Source organism: Aspergillus undulatus (assembly GCF_047715775.1).
Source record: "Aspergillus undulatus strain CBS 261.88 unplaced genomic scaffold BDV17scaffold_7, whole genome shotgun sequence".
In the NCBI taxonomy this organism is placed as follows: Eukaryota; Fungi; Ascomycota; class Eurotiomycetes; order Eurotiales; family Aspergillaceae; genus Aspergillus; species Aspergillus undulatus.
Window position 1 is genome coordinate 224,139 of NW_027396611.1, and position 18,226 is coordinate 242,364.

Consider the following 18,226-nt stretch of genomic DNA (forward strand, 5'->3'; position numbering starts at 1 on the left):
AGTGAGGACTAGTTGCTACAAGCAGCAGGACTCACCTCAGAATTGTCTCAATCCCCCACGGGGACCCTTTTAGGTGTATTAGACGACCCGAGGCTAGAAAAAGAAAAGGTGTCTAAAATTTGACAAAACGAACTAGTTCGTATCAGTAGCGAATAGTAAATTATGCTTAGCCGCCCATAATGCCGCCCCTGTCAATATCACTCCCAGGTATGTGATTGCAAGACCAAATCCCGTGCAAAACAAAAGACGTTCATCAAAGGAACAGACCACAACCCCGCACCCCAGTGTAAATGCGATGAGAAGTCCAACTCCGCTAATATTCAATCGTTCATCGCAAATTCCTTTCCATCCTCTTCGCTTTCCTGGCACTCATCTCCAAATGGTGTTGGAGGTCGGCTCCAGGCTCCACCAGCCGATACTGCCAGATGGTGTCAGTTCCAATCAGAGCATCGAACTGGTTCATGTCGATTATGAGGAAATCGGAAGTATAGGTGCGTTGTCCGTTCTTGAACTGCCATTCCAAGCCCCGTGCGATTCCTAGAACTGGGATCTTCTGTGTCCCCAGATTCCTGATATGGAAATCGTCAGAGTCCTCCATATTACGGCGACCATCCGCGTTCAATCTGTCCCAGATTTCACGTCGCATCAAGTTGGCACCCTTGCACTGGGTGTCGATTGATGCTGCGATCTGATACGTGTTGTCGGGCCCCTCTCCAGGAAACCTCACGAGAATTTCGATCCCCGAGCACGCCGAACCATCAGAATACAATCCATCGGGAAGTGAGTCCAATAGTAAGTCCCGTACCTTTGGCAGTGCGGACTGGGTACCGTCGACAGACAAGGTTCGGGTGCTCCCTGAAACCCGGTCGCTTGTTTGATCGAGAGTAAATCGAGAAGCTAACTGGGTTCGGTCTCTGATAGAATCTCTTTGAGCGTCGTGAAGCTCTCTTGGAAGCGTTGGTGATGATGGCTCACGGCCACAGTGTGACTTGGTTGAGGCCTTCGCCCGGTCGCGAGAGAACAGCTTTTGGAAATACTGTTCGAGCCCAAGGCTGGAGAGTTTCTCTCGAAACTCCCACCAGCTCTTCACTCGTTTCTTTCGTTGCATGGTATTGGGTGCTAGAGCTAGTTTGCAGAGTCAGTATTCAACATACGATGGTTCCCCGCTTTTCACTAGCCCGACCGAGACGAGAACAACGTACTGTGGTTGCTGTGAGGGGGGATGTTTGGTGCCATGATCCGTGCAAGAAATCTTCCAGAATCGCGGATAGTGAGAGAGGTGTGATGGAAGTTATACACTTGGGAAGGTTACCAGCTGCCAAGACGTGGGTTGGATGGAGGCGGAGCCAGTCGACAGAGGGTAGGTGGGCGAAAGTAATTGTTAGCAGCTCACAGCCCTTTTGGGTATGTCAATAAGTCTTCTTGTTTTTAGAGATCTGTAGATTGTTCTGTGTGGGACCTTGCAGGTACGATAGAACGTTTATGACCATGTGTGTGATCTCATCAAATCATGTCAGCGTCACAGCGACCACAGATTTCGACAACTCAAACGGGAAATTGACGGGCTTTCAGGCTATAAGGTGTCGCGGAGTTTGTGGGCAATTTCTTGCGGTACCAGTAAAGAGTAGAGCTAGTACGCCTTAGGTATGTGGGCTCTCAGGCAACAGGCATTAAAATAGAAAGGTTAAATCAATCGTCCAAAGGGGGCTCGAGATGCAAGGCGGCATCATTGAAGTCAAGAAGATTCGGTGCTCCCAACTGGTCGATGTTCTAGTCGCGAGGGAGCCACATCAGCTTGATTGCATAACTGGGCGCTCGGGGATAACATTCAAGATCAGCGAGAAACGCGCCTCGTAGTCGCGAAAGTTCGTCTGCTCATACTAGGACCATCCGAATGAATCATGGTTGGAGCCACGCGCGCAAAGCAGGCGGAGTACGGCTGATTCGGGGAAAGCCACGCAGGTCATCACGAGTACCTAGTACTCAACGCCGATTCTGGGTGAGTGAACCCCTTTGTACCAGTACTTCCCCCCGCTGTCAGCAAGAAGCATCCCGAGGGCTTGGGCAAAGACGCCACTGTGGGTGATCCCCGGATGGTACAGGCTACCATCAGAGGCGGATGATCACGGTTGATGCTGCCTTGGAAGAAGCTCCGATTTGCGCCGATCTGCTGTCTCTCGTGGTGATGACACACCGCGTAGCAGGAGAATCCTCGATCATCTCTATGGCACCGTTAGTGACCTCCCGCGGGACTTGCGATTGGTGAGAGAGCGCAAAGCCTTGGGTGCTTACTAGGGTAAAGCGCAAGGATATCTGGCGCAGCATTCAGCATCTGCTATCGACGATCTCTTGACCATAACAGCACGCCTCATTCTCTGCGGCCCCACCCCGCGCTGCACGTTCCCCGATGGTTCGATCATTGTTGTTTTCCGTTCCGCTGTTGAAGGGATGGGAGGATCCAGATGTTGGAAGTTGTGAGGTGGTGCCGGGTGCTTGAAGCATGAGCGGTTGCATTAAGAAGCTTACTAAGACTAATAGTACATTACTGGGGAACATAACATCATCCCGCTTGGGGAGCTGCACCATCCTTCATCCATCCATCACTCTATTTCTTGTTGCCAGTCAACCCGAGAGAATCCGTCAGAGACGTCAGTCCCAGGTTTCCGAGCAGCTTGTCGAGTCCCAAGCCACCGAGCAATCCGTTGACCAGGGGTCCCAGACCGAGTCCGTCCAGCAGGCGTCCGACCAAGCCCAAGACACCAGTCAGAAGGAGGCCGACAGCGGCGATGATCTGGAAGAGGGGCTCGCTGAGAAGACCCCAGAGAGGGTTGAGCGCCTTCTTCGCGTGGGGCATGCCGTCGATCTTCTTCTTTCCGTTCTCGATGGTCCTGAGGACATTGTCGCTGAGCTCCTTGAGTTTCTCCGCCAGCCCGTGTTCTTCGGGAGATGCCTCATGAGAAGCAGCACGGGCCTTTGCGTTGGCGGCAACATGGCCATCGGGGTCAAGAGCACGGATAGCGCCGTTGCATTCTTGGAGGATGCTGTTGGCCTCTTCAAGCAGAGGCTTCACGTTCTTGACGAGTTGTTCCTCGTCGAGCTCGTCCTTGGGCGTCTTCTCCGCGCGGTCAACGTGCTACACAAGGGTCAGTAAATGGTCTTCCGGTTTGGTATGGATAGCAACTCACATCTGTGATCTGCTTGCAGATCGGTCCAACCTTGTTTAACGTCTGTCCGACGATGGCCGACATCTTCTTGGCCAGCTCCCTGTCTTCCTCTGCCTTCCTCTGAGCCTCCTTCTCTTCGGGGGATGGCTCGGGCTCGGGCTCAGGCTCAGGCTCTTCCGGCTCTGGCTCTGGAAGATGCTCCAATAGAGTGCACTCGCCAATCTTGTTGCCGTCATTGTCCACAACGTAGCCATTGTCATCAATCTCCTTGCCAATAAGACTGCTCAGGTTGCCTTCGGTCAGTTTACCGATGAGATTGCCATCGGTATCGCGCACTTCGCCCTCACGGATGACCTTGCGGCCGGACATGGGGTTGACGTCGCGCTTCTTCTCCTCCGGCTCCCAGCGCTCGGCCTTGCCAATAACGTTGCCGCTCTTGTCAAGGATTTCACCATCCTCGTCAACTTGGCGGCCAGAGAGCTTGGTGGCGTCTCCTTGGATGACACGACCGACAACACGGCCAGATGGGTCCTGAACAACACCATCCTTGCCGACAGTAAGGTTCTCGAAGCCGTAGAATTCACCTTCGGGCTTCTCCTGCTCGTCGCCGGGGATGAGCTCAGCCTTGCCGATAACCTTGCCATTATCACCCCAGATCTGGCCCTTGCCGTCGACCTTTCGTCCGGCGAGGCGCTTGCCATCACCGGAGACGATGCGACCGAAGACCTTGCCGTGCTCGTCAACGACATTGCCAGCCTTGTTGACAGTCTTGCCCTCCAGGCTTGAGAGGTCATCCTCTTCAGGCTGCTCCTCCTCGGGTTCCTCGTAGGGTTCGGCGTGACCCTTGACGCTGCCGTGCTGGTCGGTAACATCACCGTCTTCGTCAACAGGACGACCGATGAGCTTCTTCTCATCGCCTTCGGTCAGCTTGCCGACTCGGCGGCCACCCTGGTCCTCGACGAAACCATCCTTGACCACGTGGAGACCTTCGAGACCAGCGAAGGGAGGCTCCTCACCGTAATCTTCGGCCGGGATCGTCTTGGCCTTTCCGATCACGTTGCCGCGGCTATCCCAGAACTGACCCTTGTCGTCGAGCTTGCTTCCGAGTCTGGAGAGCTTCTTGGGGTCTCCCTCGACCAACTCACCGACAGGCTTGCCGGAGTCGGGGTCGACGATCTTACCAGCCTTGTTGCATGTCAGGCCTTCAAGATCGGAGATAGGAGGCAAGTTATCTTGGGCGTCTTCGGCGGTCTTCTCAGCATCTTCGGTTACTTCTTCACCCTTTTGCTGGACATCATCCGTAGCCTGCTTCGCATCGTCGGCAAGCTCTGCCTGACCAATTGTCTCGCCAGCTTGGTTCACAATCTTTCCTCCCTCTTCCACTGTTCCGCCAATAGCATCCTCTCCGCCCTCGACCACTCGACCGACGACGTTCCCGTCAGGACCGGGGATCTCTCCATTATCTTGCACCGAGAGACCCTTCAGCATACCAAGAGGTTTGGAAGCAAGACCGGGGACATTCTTGACTGTCGAGGAGACACCGTTCCCAAGACCACCGCCAAGCGACTTGAGTTTTCCGAAGATCCCACCACCGCTTCCACCAGCCTGTGACTGGTCGTCCGCCTGGGACTGGTCCTCATTGTCGTCGCGCTGTTCCGTGTCGAGTGTCTCTTTCTGCTGAATCTGGGGGGTCGGAGTCGAAGGCTCCTCCTCCTGACCCTCCTGGCCTTTCTGCTCCAGGTCCGTCTTCTGGTCCGAAACATCAGGAGCCTGCTCCTTCACATTCTCGACGTTCTCCTGGGCGGTATCCTGGGCACCCGAGACAGCCTCCTTGGGGTTGAAGTCTGTCTTCTGGCCTTCGCTGGGGGCAGCACTAGAGCCGGAGAGCTTGCGCTCGGAGCCGGCGTTGGATCGCTGATCTGACTTGGCGAGGGGAGACCACATTCTGTAAAAGGCGTTGATTAACTGGTCGATAAAATCCGTTTCTGGGGTGGTTGGAGGTAACAAGCGTTCGTTTCGTTATGAACGTTGCGTCGTTAGGGAGGTTCGTAGGTTGATAGGTTCGTCAAGGTAAGCGTAATATAAGAGTCGTAAGCGTAGTATGGATAGATATAGTACAAGCGAATAGAGTAGAGTAGAGTAGAGTAGAGTAGATTAGTAGGGAATTAATATGAATCTGAAGAAGGGGAGTTTACATCCGGCAGACATCACCGTCCTTATATACCACATTCACCACCAAAACCACCTATACAAAAAACCTGCACAGAATCAAGCATCAACCCGGTTATGTCACAACGACATCACATTCAGCTTTGCATTCAGGCTAAGGGACCATCAATCGTCAGGGTAGACCCATCAGATCTCCCCACGCTCGCACCCCTGCAAGCCACAGCTGCAGCCGACCTTTGTCGTCCTGCAGGAGCGGCACAGTGGAGATGCCTAGCAGCAGGCAGGCGAATCGTCTAATCGGTTTGGACATCCAATGCAAAGGCAGAAGCACTGGCCACTCGGTGCTATTACTAGACAGGAAGAGTTGGAATAGTAGATGCAGAGTACGTACGTAGCCATGCCCAAATTTTGCGGACCCGATCGCCGGCTACACAGCACTAGAATAGACACTACAGACCCGATTCATAGAAACTGGGTGCGCGTACGTGTCTAGGGACCGTCTACCACTACTACAAAACGTAGGAATCAGGGCAGAACCTGGCCTGAACCGCCTTGACTGAATGAACGACCCCGGGGCCGGTTGGAGCTTGACATTACGTCAACGTCCAGGGATGAGGGAAATAATTTCCCTCTCCGATTGAATCCCTGGTTGGATGCTACTATATTAGAATCACCATTTAATCCATGGACAAGACTAGCATCGTGCATTACATTAGTCGCATCGAGAGAGCCGACCCAGTTGACCCAGACTGTGATCTCAGGATAGGACTCCGGTGCGGAATAGGACATGGACTGGACGCTCGGAGGGTGATCGAGTTGACACCATAACGGTTTCTCCACTCCCACTGCACATCGGTCGAGTTGAGGCTGTGCACTCTGCATAACTAGCAGCCACTGGAAATGAAATTGATTGAGAAATGTAGAGGGTGGACCTCGATCGCCTAGAATGAGATCATCCCGCCACTGGACGGGCCAGCCATCGGGGGTCTAAAAACGCAAGAGGTAAGAGATTAAGTCAGGGATTGCAATGCTTTATTTCCTTTTCCTGGGGTGACGGGTCTAGTAAAAGGTTATCCTGGTTGACTTTTGGGCTGGATGAGCTGGATGGTGCGTTGGATGGTCCAGGCCTGATTCGGTGCCTGGGGTGATGATGACGTAGGGTTGGAGAGGTGATGGATCGAGTTTGGGATTGAGAGGTGGACGTGGGCTTTTTATATCTGTTCTGTTAATTATAGTTTGAATTATGGGTGGTTCTTCATCTATGTTGTCTCCTGATGTTCAGGGCTTGGTGTAGTTAGTTGCATGGCATTAGCTTCGCTTCGACTCTGCTCTTTAGATCTAGACATACAAAGTCGTGGAGTCGGCTGTCGCGGTCTAGTCTTAGAGCCGGGGGCGGGTGCGCTGCGATGTCAGTAGTCTGGAGCATCAGATTCAAGGTGGACAACACCCTCCAAATCAAACCGGAGAATAAACCACCAATCACAAAACAATGTAGCTCGATCCATTGTTTTCAACTCTCCACTCTGTCACGGGTAAGGTCTTTTGTCGGTACGCCCGTTTCCTGTTCCCACTTGCTTCGGCCGAGTCTGACGTCAGTGTGCGAATCCTGCGGCAGTTAGGGCATGGCATGGCATCAGATTCATCTCGCAGACCAGGCAGACAACTTAATGCACCAGCCACCATGTCGTCGGTTATGTCACTGCTTGTCTGGTTTGGGTAGGTAGTCTGCTTATCATGACTATGCTTGCATATGAGTTGGGAGATGGTGCGGTGGGATGTGGCTTGTGGCTTGGTGCTACAGCTACAGCTGCAGCTGGAGATGGAGATCGGCTAGAGCCTGGAGGGTTCAAGAAGGCTTTGATTATGATCGTATGCAGGATGCGATTGATGGTTTGGGGTGCAAGGTTGTTTTCTGAGATTTCTTTTAGCGGTGTGGTCGGTTTATCTTTGCGTAGTCTTGCTTGTTATAATTGTTCGGCGGTTTGGACTGCAAGCGACTATATATAAAATCGTCACCACGAGAACGTGTTAGTATTCGGCCTCGACCATCAGGCTCTTGGAGAAAAAATAAATAAATAAATACATATATATTTATATAATATAATAAAATAAAGGTAGCTACTCAGGCTAGTAAGTAATATATTCAAGCTGGAATTTTGGTTATTGAAGGATGTAAATCGCAGCCGCTCATGGAAGTTGAATATGGATTTGGAACATAGGGCACTAATCTGAAGCCTTCTTCAACAACAGGCAAGGTGGCCGAGCGGTCTAAGGCGCGCGGTTAAGGTCTCTATTGGAACCTCCTCTTGTTCACACAAGTTTCCGCGTCATTAATTTGGCGTGGGTTCGAATCCCACCCTTGTCAATTTTTTTCCTTCCTCGATTTTTTGCTCTCATTCTCACTTTCACGTCTACTATCTTTTTTATTCTCCTTGTCAGATTCACTACGGGTTGGAAATTGCAATAGAGCTACGATCATGCTGAAGAGACAATTTGGCAGCCTTAATGAAGATGCTGTTCGAATTCATTGTTTTGTTGATTCATACCAGGGGGTTTGGTGTGGACCAGCAAGTTGTTCCTGCTGTCCTGGTGAATACAAGGAGTAACACTGGAACACAATGACTTATATACCTGAGCCTTCACCAGCCCCCGTCTCTCCTTTTTAATCACTGCGCGCCTCCTGCTACATGCAATTCCACCCAGACTGTCGACTCACATCCAACTCAGAATCCAACACCCACTGAACCATCCAACTCCCTTGCTTCTGGTTACCCTTCAGCGTCCTTGCCAGACAGCTTGGTCACAAATCATGGATAATCTCCCTCGCTGAGCTCCTGATGGAGATTTTCAATCATCTGCCACTTTCCAGCAAAGCTGCCGCTTTGACAGTCAACCGCAGATGGTTCCACCTACTGCTACCCAGTGTATGGGAAGAGGTAGACAACCGTCAGTTGCTGGAGGCGTCCCGGCAGCACCGTCAATTATACGCCTCCGCGGTACAATCAATCAAATTGACGAGCCAGGACAAACGCAAGAACCAATAGTTAGTGGAACTTGGCTTTTCCCGCCTGAACACCCCGGCACTCGGCATCGTTATAATCCGTGAACCCCATCTGGTCGACACCTCGTTCCTGTCGCCGTGGCTGGTACTGAACCCATCGAGCGTAATGCTTAACCTTTACGCTAACGGAGTCTTGCTGAATTACCTTGCTAGCCACTGCAGCGGTCTCCGCCATATTAGCCTCCCTTTCCCAGGAGCGTGCCTAACAATGAATGAAGCATTGAATTTCTTCAAGAGATGTCCATACCTGGAGTACGTTGGCTTTGACCACGGTGACAGCGGCATTATGGGCGATTCTCTGGGTCCTCATGGCTTCAACAGAATCCACCGCCAGCTAGCGATACTCAAAACTTAAGAGAGCTCGAAATTCCCCGTGAAGTCGATGAAAGTGCTGTTGATGCCGCTGACTTGACGTCGATCCCACAACCGTTTGCCGCCCCTGAGCGACTGCAGACCTACGAGCCTCGGCCTACACTTTTGAAATTAATTGCTTCAAGTCGAAATATCAAGGAGCTTTCCGTACGTTTAGCTCAGGAAGGGTTATATCCTGACATGGAAGGATCCCTTGCTGAACAGACCGAGCTACGCCACATGAATATTTCGGAAACTCGTCATTCCCCGACCTCCAGACACTTATTATCCCTCGGAGCGCTCTCGCAACTGAGAGTGTTATACATTCGAGTTGGGGATGGCCACTCTTCAGTTTTCGGATTTAAGTACAGTCACTTTCGATCTATGGTTTCACGGCTGACCGATCTCAGACGCTTAGCCCTGGACTACTCAGAAGGAAACTTGACAATAGCATGTTTGTTAGCGCTTGCAGAATGCTGTCCGCTTCTTGAAAGCTGCTTAATTCCCCACATGGAGATCAGGATGCTGGACTTCCAGTCTCACCAAGTGCCATTATTTCCGAAATGGAAGGAGCTATGTGTCAAGAGTTTTGTCCCCGAACGCAACGTGACCACAAACTTCGAGAAAGGCGCTTCGGTGCTCGCATTTCACTTCCCAGATATCATGCTTTTCGAATACAGGAAGTTGTATGCGCGCCCACCCAACCGAGTATTCACCGAAGAAGTTGAAGCAGTGTGGCGGAAGCATCGCAATGAAGAAAACCGTTTGAACTTCATCGGCGCCCGGAATCATGGCGTTTCTGACCTACAAGTGTCCAGTAGATAATCCATTAACTCTATAGGTATCTATGGCACTACAGAGTAGATGGATAAAAGACACTGGCAATGCAATGCAATTTGTTTCGCTCGTACTCGTATGTGCATATCACATTACTGCCTCAGGCACCAAATGATCTGGCGCTTTTGCCTCCCACACCATCAGCACCGTGCCATGTTTATACAGAATCTGTCTGGATGATAATATTATAGTAGTAGCCGCCGCCGCTGCATTAAAGTCTTAGCCTCTCAAGCCCCGAAATCTTCGCCCATTATTGAACATGGACATCGCCACCGGGGCACCTCTCTACCAGACGGAGTTCGCCGTGCTAGGCACATGGTTCAGGCAGCTAACAAAATTGACCAAAGGGAAAAGAAAACGACCGTGTGAGACATGCACAAAGGCCTTAGTTAATAAATTCTGCAGGCGCTCGGAGGCTGAGTCTGGACTCTGCAGTCTGGAGTAGTGTGACCCCTGGATTCTGGTGGTAGATTGGGACTGAGAGCGCACGGTTTGCCGCCTGGCTTGTCCGTGGGGAGAGAAACGACTCGGAGATGAAAAGGGGCTGCCATATATCAGATTATTGTCTCCTGATTTTTCTGCAGAGATTTTTCACGAGAGTTGCTCTGTATAACATGCCCGCAGGATAAAGAGAGTGTGCAGTTGTTCCCCAGTTCCCACGGTCTGGTTCCAAGGGTCTCTCGCCTTCGCACTCTCGTTGGGCCTGCAAATTTCGATTTTTCACTGAAAACTCGCCACGCTCCTGGTTCGGTTCAATATTACTCGCTTTCAGAATCGGATCTCATTTATAAGTCCCGGCATTCTAGGTACAGGAAGGGACTTTCCTGTCGGTCTCGGTCTTTTGTGCAATCCAGAGCAATATAACCGCATTGGGACGCCGAGAACAAACTTCTCCTCACCACTACCACTTCACCACTTCACCCTTGCAGTTCTCGACTGCACCGGTCGGATACTCGCATCTACGAATCCTCAAAAGAAGACACATTGACAAACAAGCACCGTCACTGAAGTCGACCACACCGCCACCATGTTCGAAGACTTCTCCTTCACCTCCCCCTCCTCATCCAGGCCGCCCCGCCTCGCCGCAGACGACGACAAACCCATGACCGACTGCGACGCCCTGATCTCACCCATGTCCTCGCGATGTCCTTCGCCTAGATCATTCTCCGCCCCGCGCTTCCCTCGCTCGCGATCGCTCTATTTCCGCTCGCCTCAGCATCAGCAGCAGCCGCCGCAACAGCAGGCGCCGACCTCCGTCCCGTTCTCCGCGTACGATAGTCACCGGCTTTCGATTGGGACTTTGACCAAGAAATTACACGAGCATTCTATTCAGAATTCGAATGAATCGCAAGCGCCGCCCTCACCTACCTCTCCGCCGCGATCGTCATACTCATATTCCTCCTCGTCCCGCCACTTCCCGGGGTACGTCCTTACCCCGCCGGATACGGACCACGACGACGAGGGCTACGCGTCGCCCATTTCACCTTCTACTAGTCTCTCACCGACACCGCAGTCTCCATCACTCATGCCGTGCCCTACATCCGCGCCGCTGGAATTGCAGTTCCCCGATACCGACCCTTTCCAAACCCAGACCCAGTCTCAGTCTCCGTCGCAGGCTCCAGATTACACGACCCTCCGCACCCACCGCCAAACCATCTCCCGCCTGCAAGGACAATACCAGTACTCGCCGTCCGACATCGAGTCCATCCGCCGCGCCCTCCTCTCAGCCGCAGACGATGAAATGCGCCGATGCACCCCGCTCACCACGGAGTCATGCCACCCCTCGTCTCTTCCGCCAGCGCAGGAAAAGAGGAGGCGGAGGACGGTCAGTTTGCAGAGGTCGAGGGTGCGGTCGCCTGTTAGCCCGGAACCTCTTCTAGGTCCTGGTAGCCCGGAACCTCTTCTAGGTCCTGGAGGACATGCCTCTGGGTCTGGGGTTGGTGATACGCAGATGCGCAGGAAGAGTATGACTATGACGACGGGTATGAGTGGGACGAGCTCGAGCCGGATCGAGAAGAGTTATTACTCTTCGGCTGAGAGGGAGAGGGAGAGGGGTAGGAAGAAGAGTGAGGCGGGGCTGAGACGGAAGAGTCTGGTTTCTGCGGCTTTGGCGTCGATGATTGAGAGTGAGGATTTGTGTTGAAATTATAAAACCGCATTTTCCGGCTTCGTTTCGATTCGTTCTGTATATATTACATCCATATCATTGAAGAGGAAAGACTGATTAAGGGGGATTCAGAGGGAGATGGGAGATACCCTTCGGTTTATATCATAGCATCATTGCATTCGGTTGGTGTTCAGTGAATACTTTACTGACTTCTTCTTGTATGGCTTTCTGTAGATATATTAAAGATTCTTTTCAAAAGACGAAACCATACTATTCCCAACTGGCAAGCCGATCAGGATCAGGCACACTCAACTCACTCAATTCCAATACCCACTACTCCTACCAGCACAAGTAAGTAGAGACGAAGCTGAGCCGAGTGAGATAAAATTAGGCAAATCGACGTGCCAACCAACCTACTGAGCAAAAAACTACGGACGCCAAGGCCATTGCCCTTCTTGTTCTAGTAGGTGAGCAATGCTGCTTTGAAGTCGCGAGTACCCAACTTAGCGTTCTTAGCTTAGCGCGCAAGCAAACGTTCAGCTGAAGCGGGGTCAAATCCGATTGTCAAAGACAACCTTTCTGTACACCTTTGGATGAGATAGACAGTCGCGATGGCAGATCATTTGTTTCTTCCTGACGTGCCTCCGAAGCCCCTCCGGATCGAATATGACGGCCCCGCTATACGATGGGGGCGATTGGGATACCTTTCCTACTCGCTGTGGGTGGCTCGACGAATCCGGCACCGAGACATACCCCTCCGACGATGTTCCTTCGGAATACCAATCGCTGATGCATTGCGGGCTCTACTTTGGCGTGCTGCACTATGTTTTCGGTGATCAGCTGGACCAGTCTGACTTTCTTCTCCGTGAGGATGAAGAAGGCGAACAGCAGTACGTCACGACGCGACAACTGGAGAAATATGTTGGCGATGTTGACGACTGGAACAATAATGATCGCGGGGCGCGATGCGTGGAGATAGTCACAAAGTCCTCGAAAATCTTCCCAAATATAATCCCTGGATGCGCCGGGAAATGTCCATGGCCGTTCGGTTGGTTACCCTGGCTCTTTGGAACGTTGCGATTTAGCGCGGTGGCCACCAACCCACCCCTCGCAGTTCCGGGTACTTGTTCCTCAGTGTGAAAGAAGAGGAGAAGTTGATCAGCGATGGATGGTGTCCGCTGAATGTAGCGAGATGTGCCAGTGCCGGCATCCAGCTGGACGCCCAGGTGTACCTGCTGCAATTGGCTCGTTCCAAGCCCAGCTGGTACAACCGAACGCACGACTCTTGTCAGAAGACGGAATGCGTAGCGGACAGTATAGATAAGAGTATCAATGTCACTCGCCACGTGCAGGAGGATTGCAACTGTTTGCATGTCGATGCAGATATTGAACAGTTACATGGAATTCTTCAGGACGGAGGAATCCGGATTGTGAGGATCACACCTTGTGGTGAGGACGAGCTCGGAAATAGGCAATTCGAGGTCAAGGTCGTCAAGAAATGCAGCAGCAAGCCATATGTGGCTGTCTCTCATGTATGGGCTGATGGACTGGGTAATCCCCATGCTAACTCCCTCTCGCACTGCCAATTGGAATTTCTGTACGATCACACAAGGCTCCTTCTACGTGAGAAGGGATATTCCTTATTACAAAGAGAAGACATATGGACTCCTGCACAGTAGGGCTTCTTGATTTGCGCATTTCGCAGCGAATGCCATCTGGCGTGGAGACGATTCTGTGCTCGTTTAGATCCGATACATTGTGCATCCCACATCAAAATGATGTTCGCAGTCTGGCAATCCAATGCATCCGTGATGTTTATACCGGTGGTCAGTGCGAGCTTTTCGCCGTTCCTTTCTCCGTACAACACTAACCCGACTAATCCCAGCTTATCGGACGATAATGATTGATTCAAGCTTGATAATGATCGACTCCCGCTCATATACGAAATTGGAGGTTTGTCTGAGAGTACTGTACTGCTCAGGCTGGATTTGCCGGTTATGGACGCTCCAGGAAGCACTCGCCGCAGAGGAGAAACTATACGTGCTTCTGGCAGATAAGGCAGTTAACATCAGTACGATCACCGACGGGCTAATGGATAAGGTCGACAAAGGAGAAATCCCCATCCTTCAAGAAGGAATGGCTACGATGGCCGCAGGGGCTTGGTGCATGCACTTTCAACAGCCAAATGTCTATGCGTCTGCCTTCCGCCGCATGATCCTCAAGAATACCCAAGATCAGGTAATCGCTTGGACCTGGTTCAACGTGGCCACACGAGCCTCCAGCAAGGACCGTGATCGAGCGACCGTCCTAGCCGGTATCCTAAACCTCGATGTTAAAAAGATTCTCGAGGTAGATGAAGCCGAAGAGCGCATGCGCTCGCTATACGGTATGCTGGAACGGTTCCTCCAAGACGTGTCATTTCTTGAGGGACCCCGGTTTGAAGAAGAGGGAATGGGCTGGGTGGTGCAAGTCTGTCGATTTACCGGTGCATTTTGTCCGCTGTCGCATGACGCCTCAAAGATCACGCCTCGGGGGCTCCAGGTCTCACTATATGCTTCGATGATGTATCCCATCTTGCAGGATTTGGGATCTGGATAAATTCTATTATTCTGATCAAGACCTAAGGCGAAAGGACTTGGAGAGCTGGATTGATGCGTCCCAATTTGATCGGCAGCGCCGTGCGTCAGGCACGAAAGTCTTTCGCTTGTCGATAGCAACGCCCCTGGACCTTAGCGCGGATGTGACGTATGGATTTATTTTGAAGGAGCCTCAACTGTATGTAATCAGCCTCTGTGCAGTGGCGTCGTTGCAGACAACTGAAGATGGTGTCTGTTACGGGCGATATGTTACATCGGGAAACATAGAAGCGATTATTCTGGATATGCTCGAGCCGCCCCCGTTTGGCTCCCTAATAAGAGGCACTTGGCATGATGCAGAGATGCGTACCTGGATTGTTGGTTAAGCTATAGTGACCAGTCCTAGTTTGATGGTTTTGGCAGCGCAGAATCCATTCTACCAGAGGTTTCCGCAGTTACCAAGGCAGGAACTCGCCAGCAAGTCCTACAGCTTGAGTAGAAGACCAGCCAGTCTCCTGAAGAGAAGACAATCCACGGTAAAGTTGCGTAGCAAAGCCAGCTAGAGCATCTCTATCTATGAATCCTACAACCACTAATAACGACAACCTGATGGTCACCTTTTGCTGCTTTTCGAGGCACCCTGCTTGGTCTTCAGTTTCGCCAACTGCAACTGAAGCTCTAATTTCTTGATCTCATCCACCTCGTTGTTTTCATCACTTTCACTTTCCTCCTCTTCCTCGGCATCCGTCTCTGGATAGTCGCTATCATCTGGATATCGACCATGATATAAACTAGGTGACTTGAATGAGTTCTTCGGAGCGCTCCGGAAATCGGTTCCCCGGCGAACGATCCCCGATCTCGACGCGCGAGAACTCTCCTGCATGATACTCTCCGAAGCAAACGTCGCCGAGTTCTTGTCGATTCGAAGCGCATCCCTCGCCGCCAGCATCGCATACGTGTCTTCGTCATAGGCGCCAAAGATCTCACTGATGTAGTCGTCAAAATGGGCCGTGATTTTCGCGATATGGCGAAAATGCCTCGCCTTCAGGAGCGGTCGTTCGAGTCTGGCGTCATCATTCTCTTCGTTGAATTCCCAGTTGGCAAGCGCAATCGCCGTCTGGAACGCGTTCTTGATCTGTCGGCCATTCCACCGGCGCGTGGGTCGTTCAAAGTTGCGTTGCCAGTGCTCGTCGGCAAAGTGTCGGATTTTTTTATCCTCAATGTCCATGTTGAGACCGCTTTGCTTAATTCGTTGGATGTTCTTCTCCCAGATTTCTTTCGTCTCGCGCTCTTCGAGCTTGGGGTAGTAGAGACAGACATGGATTCGAGAGCGGAATGCTTCGTCGAATTCGCCCACCCGGTTGGTGGTCAGGATGATGACTCCGGAGAAGTATTCGAGGACCCGGAGGAAGACTGTCAGCTGGTCAACACTTGCGCCCTTGTACTTTTTATGTATGGTGATTGCTTACCGGATACCAGACTGTTTCTCGCGATATCCCCGCGCTCTCGCTTAGCCAGGAAGACATCGGCTTCGTCTAGCAGAAGAACACACCTCCAGCGATGGGCCAGCTTGCAAAACGAATCCAGCTTCGTTTCTGCTTCCTCGGCCGTGGTGCCGATATGTCCGCACGTGATGGACAGCAAGGGCCGGTTCAGTTCAGCGGCGATACACTCTGCCGTCGAAGTCTTCCCCACTCCTGGTGCGCCGTGAAGAAGAATAATAAGCCCCTTGCCCTTGGCGGGCACCACGTCCATCGAGAACTGTTCCGGCGCAGTGGTGGTGGGGCTACTGGAACTTTTGTGCGGAGAGCGGACCTGGTTGGTGATCAATGCTTGCAGGACCATCTTGTGCTCGCTCGGAAGGACCAGGTTCTCTAGCTTGCATTGCGCCTTGCTGTCCTGGGTCGACATCTCCTGCAGCAGGCTGATGTTCAAGGCCACCCATCGGCGATCCAGGAGCGAGTATCCATACACCCTGGGAGGGAGGAGGATGAGCTGATCGTCGGTGATACAAATATCCTTGATGGCCCGGTTGATGAGGAAATCAGTGCTGGCAAAGTATTCGCTTTGGCGATATTTCTCGAAGCCAGAGTCGTCGAACACGTCGGTCACCCAGTCCCCGTCGTTCTTCTGTGAGAAGAAATCGGAGACCTCTCTCTGATCTGCCTCGGTGGGCGCGAAGATAATGCCACCGTCCGTCCTTAAGCTGAAGTAGGTGAAAGTGTCCTGGAAATGGGTCACGCCGGCTTCTTGGTCGACAATCACCTCGCCATGAACCTGGCATTTCCGTCAGTGAATATGTTCGTGCTCAGGGATGACTTTTACTGGGGCAGGTGATTTACCTCGAGCGCTTCAATCCGATAAGTCTGGAACTTATAAGTCCCATGGTTCGCCTCTTCGATGGTATTCCCATGATATACCATATGCTTTCCCGATGCCAGCTGCATGAAGCGAGCGCCTCGAGCAACAAGCGCCGCCTCCAATTTCTCCTTCTCCGGGTCAAACCGCAGTAGCCGCAGCGGGAGTGAAGCGATGGATCTTGTTCCCGAGTACGGCGTGATAGTGAACCGTTTCGGTCGGGGCGCGAGACGGACCCCGTCTGACTCCAGATAGAAGCAGTCGATGATGAAGTTGGTTACCTGTGTCCCAGAGCGCCTCACCGTGTCCCGGCATTTCCTATCATCGTCCGAGTCCGACTGCCACATCCTGCCATACACGGGGTCGAAATTCGACAACTTCTTCGTATCAAAGCAGACTCGTCCGCCGGTGACATGGAGCACACGGTACGCCTGTCGGCGACTGCTATCGCCCCGGAATGTGCGGTAGACGACGTCTCCCGGTTTGTAGAGTTGCCAGAGATGCTCAAAGGCAATCTCTTCCAGAGACCCGTCCAGAACTGACCGCTTGATCTCGAAGATATCACTCATGTCCTGAGTCATGAAGTCCACGAGGCAGCGGACCTCGTCTCGCTCTCGCTTCAGCTGTGCTACGCGTGCTTTGATCCGCTCGAGATCCTGTTGTGCCGCCGGCTTTTTCGCCAACAGCCCCAACTCTTCTCCCTCTACCTGCTCGCACGCAGACTCGGTGCGTTTCAGGACATCTTTAATCTCAGACTCGAACTCAACGAGGTACTTGAACGGGCGCACCAGAACGTTCTGCTCTTCCGTAAAGACGGTTTCCGTGCATGATTCGAGCACGTTCAGCAGGTATCGAGAATTGATCGCCAGCCGATACGGAGCATACTGCCGGTCTTTTTTGAACGGTTCTCCTGGGAGGTCAGTGGTGGAATCTTGCTTCTTGCGCCGTGCTTGACGCAGCAGGAGACTGCTGCTGCCTTTTGACGAGGTCAGCAGGATGCTCTGCTGCGGGTCGATGCCGCGCGATTTCTTGACCTCGCGCCAGTTCTCTGGTGGGACTCGGGTGATTTTGATCTCTTGCGGGTGGGCGGGGATGTCGCTTGTACTGTCACTGTTGGCTCGCTGGTTATTTGCGTTGGATCGTAAGTGCGCAGGGGGGTAAATCGCACCTTGGAGTTGGTTCGGGGCTTGGTTGAGTCGCAGAATTCCCGTTGTTGGGGTTCTTTCCATCGCCACTTGAAGACGTCGACCCGTCCACTGTTTGTGCAACCGAGGCCACTTCTGTTGTGGCCGTTGTGGCCATTTTGCAAGGTCGACTCCGCGAAGCCAAAATCAAGAACTATCAGAAGAATAGAGGGGTACGGTAAGAGAATAAAGTCTGGACCTTCTGGGTTCTCCCCGGAGATAACTTATGTAGCTCGCCTCCAGCGACCATGACTAGTTATGAGCCGCTTCGTTTAGCAAGCAAGCCTACTCCAATGAGTGCCCGGTAACTCGTTGCAAAGATTAATTAATGTCTGGGCGCGTGGTCGCAAGCCCAATCAAACCCCGCCAGCACATCTTGCAGTAATTGCTGTCTTCGTATCGCCTGGGCGTTTCTGGCC

At 52.3% G+C, this 18,226-nt stretch overlaps 7 protein-coding genes and 1 non-coding gene across 8 annotated transcripts; 4 read left to right on the top strand and 4 right to left on the bottom strand.

Annotated features, from left to right (window-relative positions):
• Positions 1 to 42: 42 nt before the first annotated feature.
• Positions 43 to 1,225, bottom strand: BDV17DRAFT_254856 (retropepsin-like aspartic protease). Its single transcript, XM_073756844.1, has 2 exons — positions 1,203 to 1,225; positions 43 to 1,125 (listed from the first exon to the last, which is right to left on the bottom strand). Exon 2 carries the CDS (start codon positions 1,106 to 1,108, stop codon positions 329 to 331), a length of 780 nt encoding a protein of 259 aa, XP_073618918.1. The 5' UTR covers positions 1,109 to 1,125; positions 1,203 to 1,225; the 3' UTR covers positions 43 to 328.
• A 945-nt stretch (positions 1,226 to 2,170) lies between these two features.
• Positions 2,171 to 2,686, bottom strand: BDV17DRAFT_214657 (uncharacterized protein). The gene is made up of 2 exons (XM_073755490.1): positions 2,293 to 2,686; positions 2,171 to 2,222 (listed from the first exon to the last, which is right to left on the bottom strand). Exon 1 carries the CDS (start codon positions 2,584 to 2,586, stop codon positions 2,326 to 2,328), a length of 261 nt encoding a protein of 86 aa, XP_073618919.1. The 5' UTR covers positions 2,587 to 2,686; the 3' UTR covers positions 2,171 to 2,222; positions 2,293 to 2,325.
• On the bottom strand, positions 2,381 to 5,364 carry BDV17DRAFT_214644 (LEA domain protein). The gene is made up of 2 exons (XM_073755489.1): positions 3,186 to 5,364; positions 2,381 to 3,133 (listed from the first exon to the last, which is right to left on the bottom strand). Exons 1-2 carry the CDS (start codon positions 5,106 to 5,108, stop codon positions 2,606 to 2,608), a joined length of 2,451 nt encoding a protein of 816 aa, XP_073618920.1. The 5' UTR covers positions 5,109 to 5,364; the 3' UTR covers positions 2,381 to 2,605.
• A 2,218-nt stretch (positions 5,365 to 7,582) lies between these two features.
• BDV17DRAFT_t33 lies at positions 7,583 to 7,698 on the top strand. The gene has a single exon. It is a non-coding gene; the product is annotated as a tRNA-Leu (tRNA).
• A 1,115-nt stretch (positions 7,699 to 8,813) lies between these two features.
• On the top strand, positions 8,814 to 9,706 carry BDV17DRAFT_214892 (uncharacterized protein). Its single transcript, XM_073755493.1, has one exon. It carries the CDS (start codon positions 8,947 to 8,949, stop codon positions 9,568 to 9,570), a length of 624 nt encoding a protein of 207 aa, XP_073618921.1. The 5' UTR covers positions 8,814 to 8,946; the 3' UTR covers positions 9,571 to 9,706.
• Positions 9,707 to 10,318: 612 nt separating this feature from the next.
• BDV17DRAFT_214876 (uncharacterized protein) lies at positions 10,319 to 12,114 on the top strand. Its single transcript, XM_073755492.1, has one exon. The coding sequence runs from the start codon at positions 10,610 to 10,612 to the stop codon at positions 11,723 to 11,725; it is 1,116 nt and encodes a 371-aa protein (XP_073618922.1). The 5' UTR covers positions 10,319 to 10,609; the 3' UTR covers positions 11,726 to 12,114.
• A 241-nt stretch (positions 12,115 to 12,355) lies between these two features.
• BDV17DRAFT_279769 (uncharacterized protein) lies at positions 12,356 to 14,651 on the top strand (the record flags this gene model as incomplete). Its single annotated transcript, XM_073759772.1, has 5 exons — positions 12,356 to 12,667; positions 12,775 to 13,364; positions 13,436 to 13,515; positions 13,575 to 14,253; positions 14,315 to 14,651. 5 exons carry the CDS (start codon positions 12,356 to 12,358, stop codon positions 14,649 to 14,651), a joined length of 1,998 nt encoding a protein of 665 aa, XP_073618923.1.
• Positions 14,652 to 14,669: 18 nt separating this feature from the next.
• On the bottom strand, positions 14,670 to 17,961 carry BDV17DRAFT_214900 (ATP-binding protein). Its single transcript, XM_073755494.1, has 3 exons — positions 16,608 to 17,961; positions 15,735 to 16,542; positions 14,670 to 15,678 (listed from the first exon to the last, which is right to left on the bottom strand). The coding sequence occupies exons 1-3, from the start codon at positions 17,850 to 17,852 to the stop codon at positions 14,879 to 14,881; spliced, it is 2,853 nt and encodes a 950-aa protein (XP_073618924.1). The 5' UTR covers positions 17,853 to 17,961; the 3' UTR covers positions 14,670 to 14,878.
• Between the last annotated feature and the right edge of the window lie 265 nt (positions 17,962 to 18,226).